The sequence below is a fragment of the Nomascus leucogenys genome, chromosome 13 (genome assembly GCF_006542625.1).
Source record: "Nomascus leucogenys isolate Asia chromosome 13, Asia_NLE_v1, whole genome shotgun sequence".
Classification (NCBI taxonomy): domain Eukaryota; kingdom Metazoa; phylum Chordata; class Mammalia; order Primates; family Hylobatidae; genus Nomascus; species Nomascus leucogenys.
Window position 1 is genome coordinate 65,961,762 of NC_044393.1, and position 14,429 is coordinate 65,976,190.

Genomic DNA, 14,429 nt, shown 5'->3' on the forward strand with positions numbered 1-14,429 from the left:
AGAGCTCTTAAATAGTTTAAAAAAACAACAGGCCAGGTGCAGTGGCTCACTCCTGTAATACCAGCACTTTGGGAAGATTAGGCAGGCAGGTCACTTGAGACCAGGAGTTCGAGACCAGCCTGAGCAGTATGGTGAAACCTTGTCTCTACCAAAAAAAAAAAAAAAAATTAGCCAGGTGTGGTGGCATGCACCTGTTTTGAGAGGCTGAGGTGGGAGGATCACTTGAGCTCAGGAGGTTGCAGAGAGCCGAGATCACACCCATTGCACTCTAGCCTCGGCAACAGAGTGAGACCCTATCTAAAAAAAAAATAAAAAAAAAGTTTCATCATGACCATATATTTTTTGGAACTGTGAAAAGAATTTTTGTATTTCTTTTAAAGAAAATCCTATGAGATCAGTATGAATAGCCAAAAGAAAAAGGGAAAAAAAATTTTCATCCTGCATACAGCATGACAGCACATGTAAAAACAATTTGTTATTTAAATTATGTCTTGTAAATCACTTCACAGTATGCCTTCCTTTAAACTTCACTGGCAGACATTTCTATAATTATTCACCCATAGATCTGAAATTTAACCTGCTGTTAAGTCTCGTGGTTGCTATAGACTGTAACAATAGCTGCTCCTCAGCAGTAAGAACAACATGCCTGAAAGAAAAATGGCCTGTAGTGATCTCTTTATAAAACTTCTTAAGTAGTTAGAAGAATACATTACTTTCAAGTACTATCTATAAATGGGCTGTTGTTTCTTCTTCATATATATTTGAACTTTACCGTGTCTTAAAAGTGAATTTACACAGAGCTCTTCAGTTTCAGTTTTTTAAACATTCTACTCCATAGTAAACTAGTTAAATGTTTTTTTAAGAAGTTTAATCATTGTTTTTTCTTAGTATAAGTTACAGGACTGGGCACTGTGGCTCACTCCTGTAATCCCAACACTTTGGGAGGCTGAGGCAGGAGGATTGCTTGAGGCCAGGTGTTTGCGACCAGCCTGGGCAACATAGTGAGACCCCCCCATCTCTACTGAAAAAAAAAAGATATAATGGAATCTCACCTCAGGAAAGATTAGTTTTGAAAGTCAGAAAGTGAGGCAAAAGTTGTATAAAGTTAAAATTACCCTAGAAATCCTTGGGGTCATCCACAAACTACAATAATACATGATTTAATGCATACAATTACTTATGGCAGTTCTTATGCATTTTAAAATTTAACTACTGAGCTGTACTTAAAAGGCAGAATGGAAAATTGGCACTGTAAAAAAATCTGGAAATTAAAATCTGCTGTTTAATGTAACTACAAAATCTCATGTAGTGAACTGGGGAGTTGGAGAGAATTCAGAAGCACTTTTACTTCCTGTAAGATTTCACTTCTTTTTTAATATTCAGCTTCTGGAACCTACATATACACTAATACATTTGATGGTTGGGGGATTAAAGAAGATAGTCTCTTCCTCCTTAGGGTCAAAAAGTGGCATGTAACTTAAATTGATAATGGTGAGACTGCACTAAAGTCAGTAGCCTCCAAATTACAATTCACAGAGCCAAGAATAAATAGAATTTTAAGAAAAATTTTCTACATACTTTTCTTACCTTGAGTTAAATGCCCTGCATATTTAATCAGGAAAGTCCTAAAAGAGTGTATGCATCCTAGAAATTGCTTTCCTAAGTCTCATTTGAAATTGAGATTGAGTTAATGTATTCTCTGTTGAGTTGTAGTAAATTTGGGCATTTAGGATGAGCCTATTAAATAGGCCTGGGTAGAGGGTAAGCTATGGAATAGAAGTGGGGATATAGGATTTATCTAATAAATTTTAACTGAAAGAATATTTAAGAGTTAGATAAAAGGGTGGGCACAGTGGCTCACACCTATAATGCCAGCACTTTGGGAGGCCAAGCCCAGTGGATCACCTGAGGTCAAGAGTTCAAAACCAGCCTGGCCAACATGGTGAAACCCTGTCTCTACTTAAAAATATATATATACACAAAAATTAGCCAGGTGTGGGTGGTGCATGCCTGGGAATCCCAGCTACTCAGGAGGCTGAGGCAGGAGAATTGCTCAAACCCAGGAGGTGGGGGTTGCATTGAGTCAAGATCGCACCACTGCACTCCAGCCTGGGTGACAGAGTGAGACTCCGTATCAAAAAAAAAAAAAAAAAAAAAGAGTTAGAAAAGAATTAAATATTTGAAGGTAAATATCATATGAATGTGATTATTTTCTATTTTTATTGAAAACCATAGTGTCAGAATGATTCCAAAAAGAGCCACAAAATTTTAGAATTATAAAGTTAATAAAACCTTAACAGTTAGATGGTTCCCAAATGCTGTTTTCTAGGTTGACTGTGTTAGAATCATTGAAACGTGGATTTCTGGTCTTCATTCTCAAACATCTCAAACATACAGTCATAGATCTGGACTAGGGCTCTGAAATCTATATTCCTTAAGTCTCCTGTCCTCCACCCTGTGGTTTATGTGTTGCCTGACTTGGAGCCACAGCCTGATTTCTTCTTTAAGAGAAATATTTTATTCAAATTATCCTCTTTTTATTTCTTCTACTCTTCTTATGATAAAAGCATGGATTTATTATTTTTTTCCAGAGTAGAGCTAACTGATTAAATAGATCTTGTTTTTCAATCATTTACCCATTTGGAACTGGAATAGGCATACTGTCCATGCAATATTGCTGTTCATTATGTTTAAACTATTGATGATAAATGTATCAAATAGAACTTCCCACTTTGTGGGATAAAAATAACAGTAATTACAAATTTCTCTGTTTTTTAAAATAGTTTCTTAGGCAGAAGCATCCATTGTTTAAAATCAGTTAATTTCAAAATTAAAATAGTATTATTTCAGTGGTTAGCAAAAGATATTGTTTTTTTGTTTGTTTGTTTTTTGAGACGGAGTCTTGCTCTGTCGCCCAGGCTGGAGTGCAGTGGTGTGATCTCGGCTCACTGCAAGCTCCGCCTCCCAGGTTCACGCCATCCTCCTGCCTCAGCCTCCCGAGTAGCTGGGACTCTAGGTGCCGGCCACCACGCCCGGCTAATTTTTTGTATTTTTAGTAGAGATGGGGTTTCACCGTGTTAGTCAGGATGGTCTTGAACTCCTGACCTCGTGATCTGCCCACCTCGGCCTCCCAAAGTGCTGGGATTGCAGGTGTGAGCCACCGCACCTGGCCAGGATATTGTTTTTTAAATAAGGACCTGTTGCTGAAAAGAGGTGAGGTATGTGACTAGGCAGTGAGTTTTTTCTTTTGAAATGGCTTTATTGTAAAAATGATTCATAGTCATTGTAAACTTTCCAAAGTACAAAAAAGAGTCTAAACATCACAAAAAATTCTACCTTCCAGTTCCCCAATGTTCAAATGAATTACTTCAAACATCTCTCAACTAACAAGTATATTTAACAATACATAAATATGATAATATACATACTAAATTTTTCTCTTCCTGTTTATTATATTACAAATATATTTTCATGTTGGTAAATATAAGTGTACATTATTTTTCATGGCTGCCTACTTTCACACTCTATGTAAGAATTATAGTCTTTTTACATTTAACCAGTTTCTTAATGGAAGATATTTAGGTTGTTTGTGTTATTTTCATCTAATGAAACATTGTATTATTTACTTTATAATTGCAGCTAAGTAAAATAGCCAGTTGCTTAGGAAAAATAATGAAAGAAAATACACCAAGACTAGAAAAGAATTTGGTTTTTTAGTGAGAGCCATATGTGACTTTTTTCTTTTATGTTTTACAAAGTGCTTGGATTTTTTTCAATAAAAATACTGTTTTTGAAGTCACCTTCAAAAATAAGAATAATCCTAAATCTTTTCTGCAGACTTTAACATACCATATTTCCAGTGTAGCTTATCTCCCCTTTAGTTCCTTGGAGATATATTACATATAGCAGGGGTGTCCAATCTTTTGGACACATTGGAAGAAGAAGAATTGTCTTGGGGCACACATAAAATACACTAACAATAGCTGATGAGCTTAAAAAAAATCTCACGATGTTTTAGAGTTTACGAATTTGTGTTGGATCGCGTTCAGAGCTATCCTAGGCCATGGGTTGGACAAGCTTGGATTATAGTCTGCCTGCATTGACTATTAAGGGTGTAAACAAGTATGTATTTCTATTTCATTCCCCTTCATGTTTACTAACCAAAACCTTTTTTTTTTTAATACTATGGTGTGTGTTTGGTTATTTTGGTCATGAGTGATATTTTGATCTTGCTTGTGTTTGGGGTGGGAGTTGTTAATACATCACCAAAACAATCTGCATTCATTACATTCTTGAAACATGTAACAATAATAATGTAGATAACATAATAATTGTTTTGCAGATGTTCGGTTACTGCTTAATAATGACAATCTTCTCAGGGAAGGAGCAGCTCAGTAAGTATTATTTAATATACTAACCTAACTAAAATGACATGGGAAAATAAGAGATGTTTTAAAAGTGTGGGGGGGGTTTTTGTGGGTTTTTTTGTTTTGTTTTGAGATGGAGTCTCACTCTGTCACCCAGGCTGGAGTTCAGTGGTGCGATCTCGGCTCACTGCAACCTCTGCCTCCCGGGTACAAGCGATTCTTCTGCCTTAGCCTCCCAGGTAGCTGGGACTACAAGTGCGCACCACCACGCCTGGCTAATTTTTGTATTTTTAGTAGAGATGGGGTTTTACCATATTGGCTAGGCTAGTCTCGAATTCCTGTCCTCGTGATCCACCCGCCTCAGCCTCCCAGAGCTCTGGGATTACAGGCGTAAGCCACCGCACCCGGCCTAAAAGTGTTTTTAAAGCACTAATCTCTGACATAGATATTTGCACATCAAGTTCAAATGTGTATGATTTTATACATCCTAGCCAGGGTAGGAGAAAAATATTTTTTATCACAGAAGGACTTAGAGGTACAACTATGACATGAAATTATTCACTGTGTGTCCAGCAGTGGCTTATACACTCAGTTAATACTATATTTTGGCATTTGCAAAGTTGGAAGAAATTGTGGTTGCTACCATTTTTATGTAGATTTTGCATTTTCTTTTACATTTGACCCTAATAGCTTTTGAGAGCTTTTAAAGTTGTGAGTTTATTTACTCATAAATGCCTAACATAGTAGTACCTGACACATACAGGTACACTGAATTTTTGAGTGATTTAAAGAAGTAGGCAATTCTAAATCTTAATACATCGTCTTTGGACCAGTGACCCCAGCCATGACTTTTCGCAGCTATCCTGCAATTTCAGAGAAATAATTGATTCTCTCCCTACTTCTCCCAAAATAAGATCTAGAGACTGTTATTTTAAGCTTACGGCTCCACTACTCATTTGGAAATGATGAAATAGTGCATTCTTTCTTACAAAGAAAGTTTAGTATCCATCCAGTCAGCTACTTTTCATCCTAGTATAATACCCAACATGTAAAATCCTGACTAATGGCCAGGTGCGGTGGCTCACGCCTGTAATCCCAGCACTTTAGGAGGCTGAGGCAGGCAGATTATGAGGTCAAGAGATTGAGACCATCCTGACCAACATGGTGAAATCCCGTCTCTACTAAAAATACAAAAATTAGCTGGGCATAGTGGCACATGCCTGTAGTCCCAGCTACTCGGGAGGCTGAGGCAGGAGAATCGCTTGAACCCAGGAGGCAGAGGTTGCAGTGAGCCGAGATGGCGCCACTGCACTCCAGCCTGGTGACAGAGCAAGACTCTGTCTCAAAAAAAAAAAAAAAAAAAAATCTGACTGATAGGGAAAATTTCTCTGATTTTATTGTTAGAACATTTGAAGCCTTTAAAAACTAAAAAATGGCCTTTATGAAGGTAGAGGTTCAACAGACTTGTGGGCATATCTGCATTTGCTTGTGATTAAAATTTCTGTTATTTATAGCAGTTTTTTAATTGTGGAAAAATACACATAAAACATACTATTTTACCCATTAAGTGTACAGATCAGTGGCTTTAATACATTTACATTGTTGTGTAATCATAGCTACCATCCATTTTCAGTACTTTTTTCATCTTTTCAAGCTGATACTTGAAAGCCCCAGGCAACCACCATTCAACTACCTATGAATTTGACAGCCTAGGTACCTCTTATAAGTAGAATCGTACAGTATTTGCCTTTTGTGACTGGTCTATTTTACTTAGCCTAATATCTTCAAAGTTTATCCATGTAGTAGCATATGTCAAAATTTCCTTCCTTTTTAGGCTGAATAATATTCCATTGTATGTGTATAGCACATTTTGTTTATCCATTTATCTTCCAGTGGACACTTGAGTTGCTTCCACCCATTAATTATATTAAAGTGCTTCATAGGAATCAGTGTAGTTTATCCTTTTGGTGTTAGTTAACAATTTATGAGTAAATGACCACTTGCTCCTAAATATTTTAAAGCTTATTGAAACTTTTTATATGTTAAAGTAAGATTAATTTTCTTTATAATAGTATAAAACATGTTGACAAAAGTCTTATGGATGCAAAGGAAACATACAACGTTTTTGAACAATGCTTTCAAAGTAAGCTTTTCCTTTGTGTTCTCTATGTTAAATAAGTTGTGGGTTGTTTCATGTTGGTGCAAAAATGAGTGGATTTTTTTAAGTCAAGAAATGAGAAACTTGGTAAGTCAGAGTACTATTCATAATTATATAAATAGCATGAAATAGTTACACATTTGACTCAAGATACGTGAAAGTATGGGACTTTTATTTGTCCGAAGAATTATTGATCTGTTAATGATTGCTAGATTTAATTTAAATAAATTATATTTGTTGTAAGAGAAATTTGAAGATGAGCTACATTTCTCTTTTATTATAAACCAAATTTCTGGAACAGCTGTGATCCACACTTCATGTACATTGTAACAGGAAATACATGATATTCTGATCTTTTAAGTAAACGAGTATTTGAGGACATCGGTAATTGTGATAAAATATGATGCTTTATAGTATGACCCTAAGAAAAAACTCATCAAAACCTTTACTAGAAACTTCAGATTTTCTTTGCATGTGGTTATAATCTCAGCAAATGTTTGCTTACTATTAAAAAAAAAAAATACTGAGTTTGATTGGCTTCAGTAGTATGCAATTTCTCAAAACTCTCCATTTGAGTTCATGTTGTAGACATCTCTGGGTATCTGTGAAGTACAGAATATATACTGTAAGTCACTGATTGACTTGACTTTAGAATGCTATTACTCTGGTTCACAGTGTCCTCTCTATGAAATAATTTCTGAGCAAAAGTAGTGTTACCCTGTTCTTCATCCCACTTAGTTCTGAATTACTTTTGTCCTCAAAAGATAATAATTTGTTATCTATCATTGAGGCCATCCAAAACTACATAACAAAAGCTTAGAAGGCATTATAAAAACATTTAGAATGTGTTCCAGTGGCAGTTTCACTAGATAAGTGTATAGCTATAGACTGTTTCTTTTTCACTTGCACTTTTTGATATTGAATTTATTTTATACAAATACGTCTTTCCCACATATATGTACATTTCCTCCTTTCTTCCACCTTCGGCTTGTTGCTTTATCTCCTTTTTTTTTCTTTGCCCTTTACCTTTTTCGTAGTGGGGAAAACATGACAATTATTCTTTAGAGTGGTTGTAATGGGACATCTTTACAAAAAGCTACCAACTCGGTATGTTTCAGAGCAAAATTAGGCGTACTGAAGAGTTGGTATTGTCAAGTCAAGAACACTTTGAAATATCCAGAAATAGCTTTTTATTCAACAGACATTGCCAGACTTTGCTGTGATGATGAGATAAATAAGCCTTTTAGGGATTTTCCAGTGGAGAGTCAGACATGTTTAATATCAGACTAAGTGAAATGAAATACAATAGAGGTATGTGAAAGGGCTTTATAACCCAAAGGAAGAAATTTTAAATTTCTATTTAGAGGTGGTTTTTGAGCTGTTTTAAATGAACAGGATTTTAATAGTAAGAAAAATGATGTGGCTAAACTGAGGGAAGAGCATGGAAAAAAGTATAAGATACAACTTGATGGAAAGGGTATAAAAATCTAAATACAGTAACAGGTGACTTAGAAATTGATTGGGCCACAGAATTCTGCAAGAGCAGGGAGAACATTGTTTTTACCGTGTCTAGTAGAATGCTTAGCTTATAGTAATAAGAGCTCAGTAAGTATTTGCATAGATGGAGGGGTGGATGAATGAATGATGAGTGGGTGCATGAAGTGAGTTTTATGAACTGAAGAGACTGGAATTTATCTGGTCCAAACTACTGTTTTTATGTCTGTAAAGTAAGTGAGGTGGCCTGTACTGGTTAATGATATGGTTGAAGCAAAATTTGGATATTGTCACTCCTAGATGAGTACCTTTTCCACTGTACTGTGTAATTGTCACCATTTAACTTATTTTGAGCCTTTAAGATAAAATTTTAACCTATTTCATATTATTTGCCTCCTTTTCAGATTTCCTATTCTTCCTTTATCCCCTCCTCCCAAGTTAGAGGTGGATGGCCTTTTATATTATGGGCAATAAAAGGCTTTCAGTCCAGCCTGGGCCCAAATTACTGTTTAAACTTATTTAAATATGACCTTACTGGAAAATGAATGCAAAATTCTAAGTGACTTAGTTTTAAACATACTTTTGGGATAAATCATTTAAGGATTAATAATGCCCTGGCTGTATTGAGTTTATTCTTAGGAAAATTACAGTTTTCATGAATTGGGAAAATGAGAAGTGAATAGCTTCTTTTTTCTTTCTCACCCTTGTACACTTCTATATTCAGTGGCATCTTTTTTGAGCATGTAGTATCAAGAATTTGACAGCTAATAATTTAATTCTACTTTGCTATTTTTACATTTACTAGTCTCCTATTAACTCATCAATAATGCTTTGTTCAACTAAGCTTTCCTTTCTAGAGGAGACTTAGGAGCTAATAACTGAAAATTCAGTGGATGCCTGGTCATCCTGAATAATTTGAAAGTTTCCAAGTAGATTAAGTTTAGAGATATATTTCTGAGTTTGGAAATTCTCAATATCCTTTCTGTTAAGTGACAGTGATTTCCCAGATTGTAGATTTAATTTAAAAATACAATTTTTAGATAATATTTTATACTCTTGAGGATTTTTTTCTACACCTATATATGGTAATGTATTATTCTTTACTCTTATGAGAGTAGAGAGAGAGTAGCTTTATTCTTGGATCCATCTCATCACCATTTCTTAGCTCACACTCTGCGGTTTTTAACCTTAGCAACTGCCTAACTGCTTTTTCTGGCTCTCGTTGCTCCGCTGCCCAATTCATCATATACACTGCTGCCAAATTAATCTTCTTTAGAAGTACTTCTGTGTTCTCCTTTCTCAAAAAGCTTCTGTGACTCTGCTCTGTCTCCCAAATAAAGTAATTATTCCATCATTCAGAGCCTTTCAGTTCATTTCAGTAAATACAACTGAACACCCGCTATGTGCCAGGCCTTGAGCTTGGTGCTTTCTGTGATGTTGTACCTAACTTATTTTCTCAGGCATTTTGCTCATAACGGTCACTCTGCTCTTTTCTGCCCATCCCTCCAATTTCCATAAGCCAGAGCCTACGCAGTTTTTCAAATCAGTTTTTCAGTATCACAGTTATTAAGAAATTATCCCAATTCTCTTCTCTTCTCACTGTTGCCTCAACAGAATGTAATCTTTTTTTTTTTTTAAGCATTCTTTGCAGTGCTTCATTGGTAATTCTCTTACTATGCTTTATACTTTGTGTTATGGTTATGTTTATCCATTATCTCTTTTATTCACCTGTAGGCCTTTTGATCAGAGAATATATCTAAGTATTCTTTGCATCTCTCACAGCACCTAGTCTGTTTCCTAGTATACTAAATACATACTTGAATAATTGGATGCTGCATCTCTTATCAATAACCTTTATTTTCAGTGTCTTGAATGAAAAGGCCAGTTATATTTACTGATTTAATTTTATTTTGCTCAACATTGAAAGCTGGAGATCATTGTCCAGTTTTTAAAATAGCCATGTCGATATTTGTAGTTAGTATAAGTTCAGTAATGGAGAATTACAATTTTATTTATTTTGCCGTGTGTAGTATAGGAGGAGACTTTATTGATGGGTGAATTTTTTGACCATTGTTTTTAAAAACCATTAAGTATATAATTTTAAGTAATTACCATTTTCTTTTTTTTTTAGTGCATTTGCACAGTATAACTTGGACCAGTTTACTCCAGTAAAAATTGAAGGTTATGAAGATCAGGTATGTTTCATATAAACACAGTAGCTAGCTATTCTTTGTTTTGTTTATAACCGTTAAGGTATCCTGCAAGAGCTGTGAAGTGGTATGCTGCAAGATAAAAAATTATTCATATTTTAATCATAACCACTTATGGGCAAAGTAATTGAAGTTTTACTTTCTTTTGTTGATACCAGTAATACTATTAGCAGAAAGTCCCTTTTAGAAATACTCAGATGTAATTCATTTAATATTTTAGTAAATGATTACTTCAAATCTACTTTCTTATTTTTTTCTGGGAAAAAAATCAATCCCATATTAATCCAAAGTCTAGAATATATGTTAGTAGACTTATATCATAATTTGGTTGCTCTGGAATTCTGTAGTTCTTCATGTGAGTAATTTAGCATTTAGTAATTATTAAATCTCTTCTTTCCAAACTACAAGTTAGATTTGCTAAGCTAAGAAAAGCCACAAAAGGTCACTAGCATTTTTTTTTTTTTGGTTTAGAGTTTCTAATAAATAGTGATTATATGAATGCATTTCATGCTTGCATGAAGGACAGCTTATGTAAAACACTATGAAGAAGAACTGGTAGGTAGAACATAAGGGAAAGTGGTTAAGAAAGAACATAAGAGAAAGTTCTTAGTGGCTAATCATGTCAAAGCTTTTATTTGGCATTATTCGTTATATAATATGTAGTCATAGTTATGGGGGACAAGTAAAGACTAGGCTAGAAGGTGACTTGTAACTGAAGGGAAATTTTAAGCTTATTTATAGATATGTGTGTGTATATACAAAGCTATGTAGAGTGTCATTGTATTAATCTGCAAAATTTATTTTATCTCTGGGAAGATTTGGGGTTTTTTTTTGCTTTTTCTTTACTACTATAAATAATGCCATATTAAACATCTTTGTACCTCTTACATTAACAATTATTTTTTGGGATAAATTGCTATAAGAAAATTTGCTGTGTCTTTTAAAAATGTTAGATAGCCTCCAAAGTCACTTTATGAACCTAGCATAATTTTAATATTAAATATTTAAAACTAAAAAGATAAAACAAAAAAGGTAAACAGTATACTAACTTCACATGGACTATAGATTTTAAAACTTTAAGTAAGATACTAACAAATAGGATTTAGAGGTATATCCAAAGAATAATATACCAAAACTAAACAGAATTTTTATAGAAATGCAAAAATGGTTCCATATAAGACAGATTGGTCTTACATATTAATAAATCAAAGAGAAAAATCTTATGATGTATCAATAGACAGTGAAAAGAGATTTGAGAAATTCAGTAGCCATTTTCTCATTAAAAATAAAAATTCTAGTAAAATAGAGAATCGAAGAAAACCTCTTAAATATGAAAGACTTTAACAAAAATTAATAGTAAATGTCATAAACTAAAACATTAAAACAATTTTAGTTAAAATGTACAATTAGCTAGGTATGCCTGCTTATCAGCATTATCATTTATCATAAATGGAGATGTAGCAAATAAGAGAAAAACATGAGAACTTATAAAATTTGGAAAAGAAAACTTATTTGTGACATGATTTATATATTTAGGAATACTAAGAGATTCTAATAATATACCTCCCAACCAAAAAAAAAAAAAAGCTATTAGAATTAATAAAAGAATTTGGGGAGATGTCTGAATTTAAGGTAAGGATACAAAACTCATTAGTTGTCCTTTATTACAGCAAGTAAGGACCTGAAACTAGAAATGGTGGGGGTCAGAGTGGAGCAGGGAATTCAATTTAAAATAATGGTAAAAGGTACAGATTAGGAATAAGCTTCATCAAAAAAAGGCATACGATTATGAAGAAAATAGTGACGGTCTTCTCAAGCAACAAAAGCAAAAACTGACACATGGGATCTAATTAAAGAGCTTCTGCACAGCAAAGGATACTATCAACAGAGTAAACAGACAACCTACAGAATGGGAGACAAATTTTGCAAATTATGCCTCTGACAAAGGTTTAAATCCAGCATCTATAAAGAACTTAAATGTAAAAGATAAAAACAACCCCATTAAAAAGTGGGCAAAGGATATGAACAGACACTTTTCCAAAGCAGACATACTCGAGGCCAAACAGGCGTATGAAAAAAAATCACCATCACTGATAATTAGAAAAATGCAAATCAGAACCACAATGAGATACGATTTCAAACCAATCAGAATGGCTATTACTAGAAAGTCAAAAAATAACAGATGCTGGTGAGCTTATGGAGCAAAAGGAATGCTTATACACTGTTGGTGGGAGTGTATATTCAACTATTGTAGAAGACAGTGTGGCGATTCCTCAGAGATCTAAAAACAGAATTACCATTTGACCCAGCAACCCCATTACTGGTTATATACTCAAAGGAATATAAATCATTCTATTATAAAGAAACATGCTCACATATGTTCATTACAGCACTATTCACAATAGCAAAGACATGGAACAAATCTAAATATCAGTGATGATAGACTAGGTGAAGAAAATGTGGCATATATACACCATAGAATACTATGCAGCCATGAAAAAGAACAAGCTTTGTGTCCTTTGCAAGAACATGGATGGAGCTGAAGGCCATTATTCTTAGCAGACTAATACAGTATCTTAGCAGAAAATCAAATATCACATGTTCTCACTTACTAGTGGGAGATAATGATGAGAACACATGACACATAGAGGGGAACAAAACACACTGGGGCCTATCAGAGGGTGAAGGGTGGGAGGAGGGAGAGGATCAGGAAAAATAACTAATGGGTACTAGGCTTAATACCTGGGTGATGAAATAATCTGTGCAACACCCACATGACACAAGTTTACCTATATAATAAACCTGTACATGTACCCCTGAACTTTAAAAAAGAAAATAGTGATAGTCTTCTTGAAACACATAAAACAGGATCTGACCAATGGAAACGTGCTCTAAATTCCATTCTTAGATAGAAAATTAAATTATTTTAAAAGTAATATATGGATTTGATGAAATTTGAATTAGAATCCTGATCAGTTGTTTTTTAATTGGTCAATATTTTCATAAAGTTTATGTGGAAAAAAATACATGCTTGAAATAACCAAGAAATACATATACATATATATATATATATATGAAAAAACCATTAAGCACAGTGAGGGAGAATTGCCTTACCAGATAGTACAAGTTGTTTTACAGCCAATGTTAAGTCAACGCAGTGGTGTATGGAGTAGACAAAAAATCATTAGAGCAGCATAGAGAACCAGAATTTAGTCTCAGAATATATGAAAAATTTTATACAGATATTGGCATAACTGGTTTCTATAAGAAGAAAATTAAGTTGGACCTCTGTCACATACAGTATACAGAAATAGATTTCAGGTGGTTTTAAAATGTGAAAAATGACTAACATTTTAGAAGAAAATCTGAGTCTACATGTGCAATACAGGGCTAGGGAGACCATCTTAAATAACACTGGATACCCAGGAACTATAAAAGATGGACATTTTACTATAAATGTTTTTAACTGTAGAATGAAACTTATCTTAAAGAACTCTTTAAACTGATAAGAAAAAGACACCAGATAAAAATATTTTAATATATTTGCTCACAGAAGAGCAAATGACCCACAAATGTAAAAAGCCATACTTATACTTAGTTCTATCAGTAGTCAGTGGAATTAAAATGATATATTTTCTACCCATCAGACTAAAAAAAGAGCTATAATGCCTATCATTGGTGGTAATATGGATAGAAACATACTCTCATATATGTGTAGAAATTTGGATTGTCACAGGAGTATATATTAAAAATTATAATACTTGCTGTCCCTACCACCACTGCTTGGGAATTTATTCAATAGAAATAAAAGGATCCAATGGAAATAAAAACATCAATATGTTAAAATATATGTACAGCAATACTCATTTCACCTTTTTTGTTGTTGTTATTGAGTCAGGGTCCTGCTCTGTCACCCAGGCTGGAGTGCAGTGACACAATCACAGCTCGCTGCAGCCTCAATCTCCTGGGCTGAGTAGCTGGGACTACAGGCGCATGCCACCACGACTGACTAATTTAAAAAATTTTTTTGTAGAGATGAGGTCTTACTATGTTGCCCGGGCTGGTCTCAACCTCCTGAGCTGAAGCTATCCTGCCCCCTTGGCCTCCCAAAGCACTAGGATTACAGGCATGAGCTACCATGCCCAGTCTTATTTCTCCATTTTTAATGTGTTCCTCCTTTCCCCAAAAAAGGAAACAGCC

At 34.4% G+C, this 14,429-nt stretch overlaps 1 protein-coding gene across 1 annotated transcript in view; it reads left to right on the forward strand.

The window, feature by feature from the left end:
• CAPZA2 (capping actin protein of muscle Z-line subunit alpha 2) overlaps positions 1–14,429 on the forward strand; it is a 56,648-nt gene that overhangs the window by 26,362 nt on the left and 15,857 nt on the right. Inside the window, exons 3-4 of the mRNA XM_030825449.1 lie at positions 4,343–4,394; positions 10,151–10,214. Coding sequence (XP_030681309.1) covers positions 4,343–4,394; positions 10,151–10,214 — 116 coding nt within the window. The remainder of the gene's footprint in view (positions 1–4,342; positions 4,395–10,150; positions 10,215–14,429) is intronic.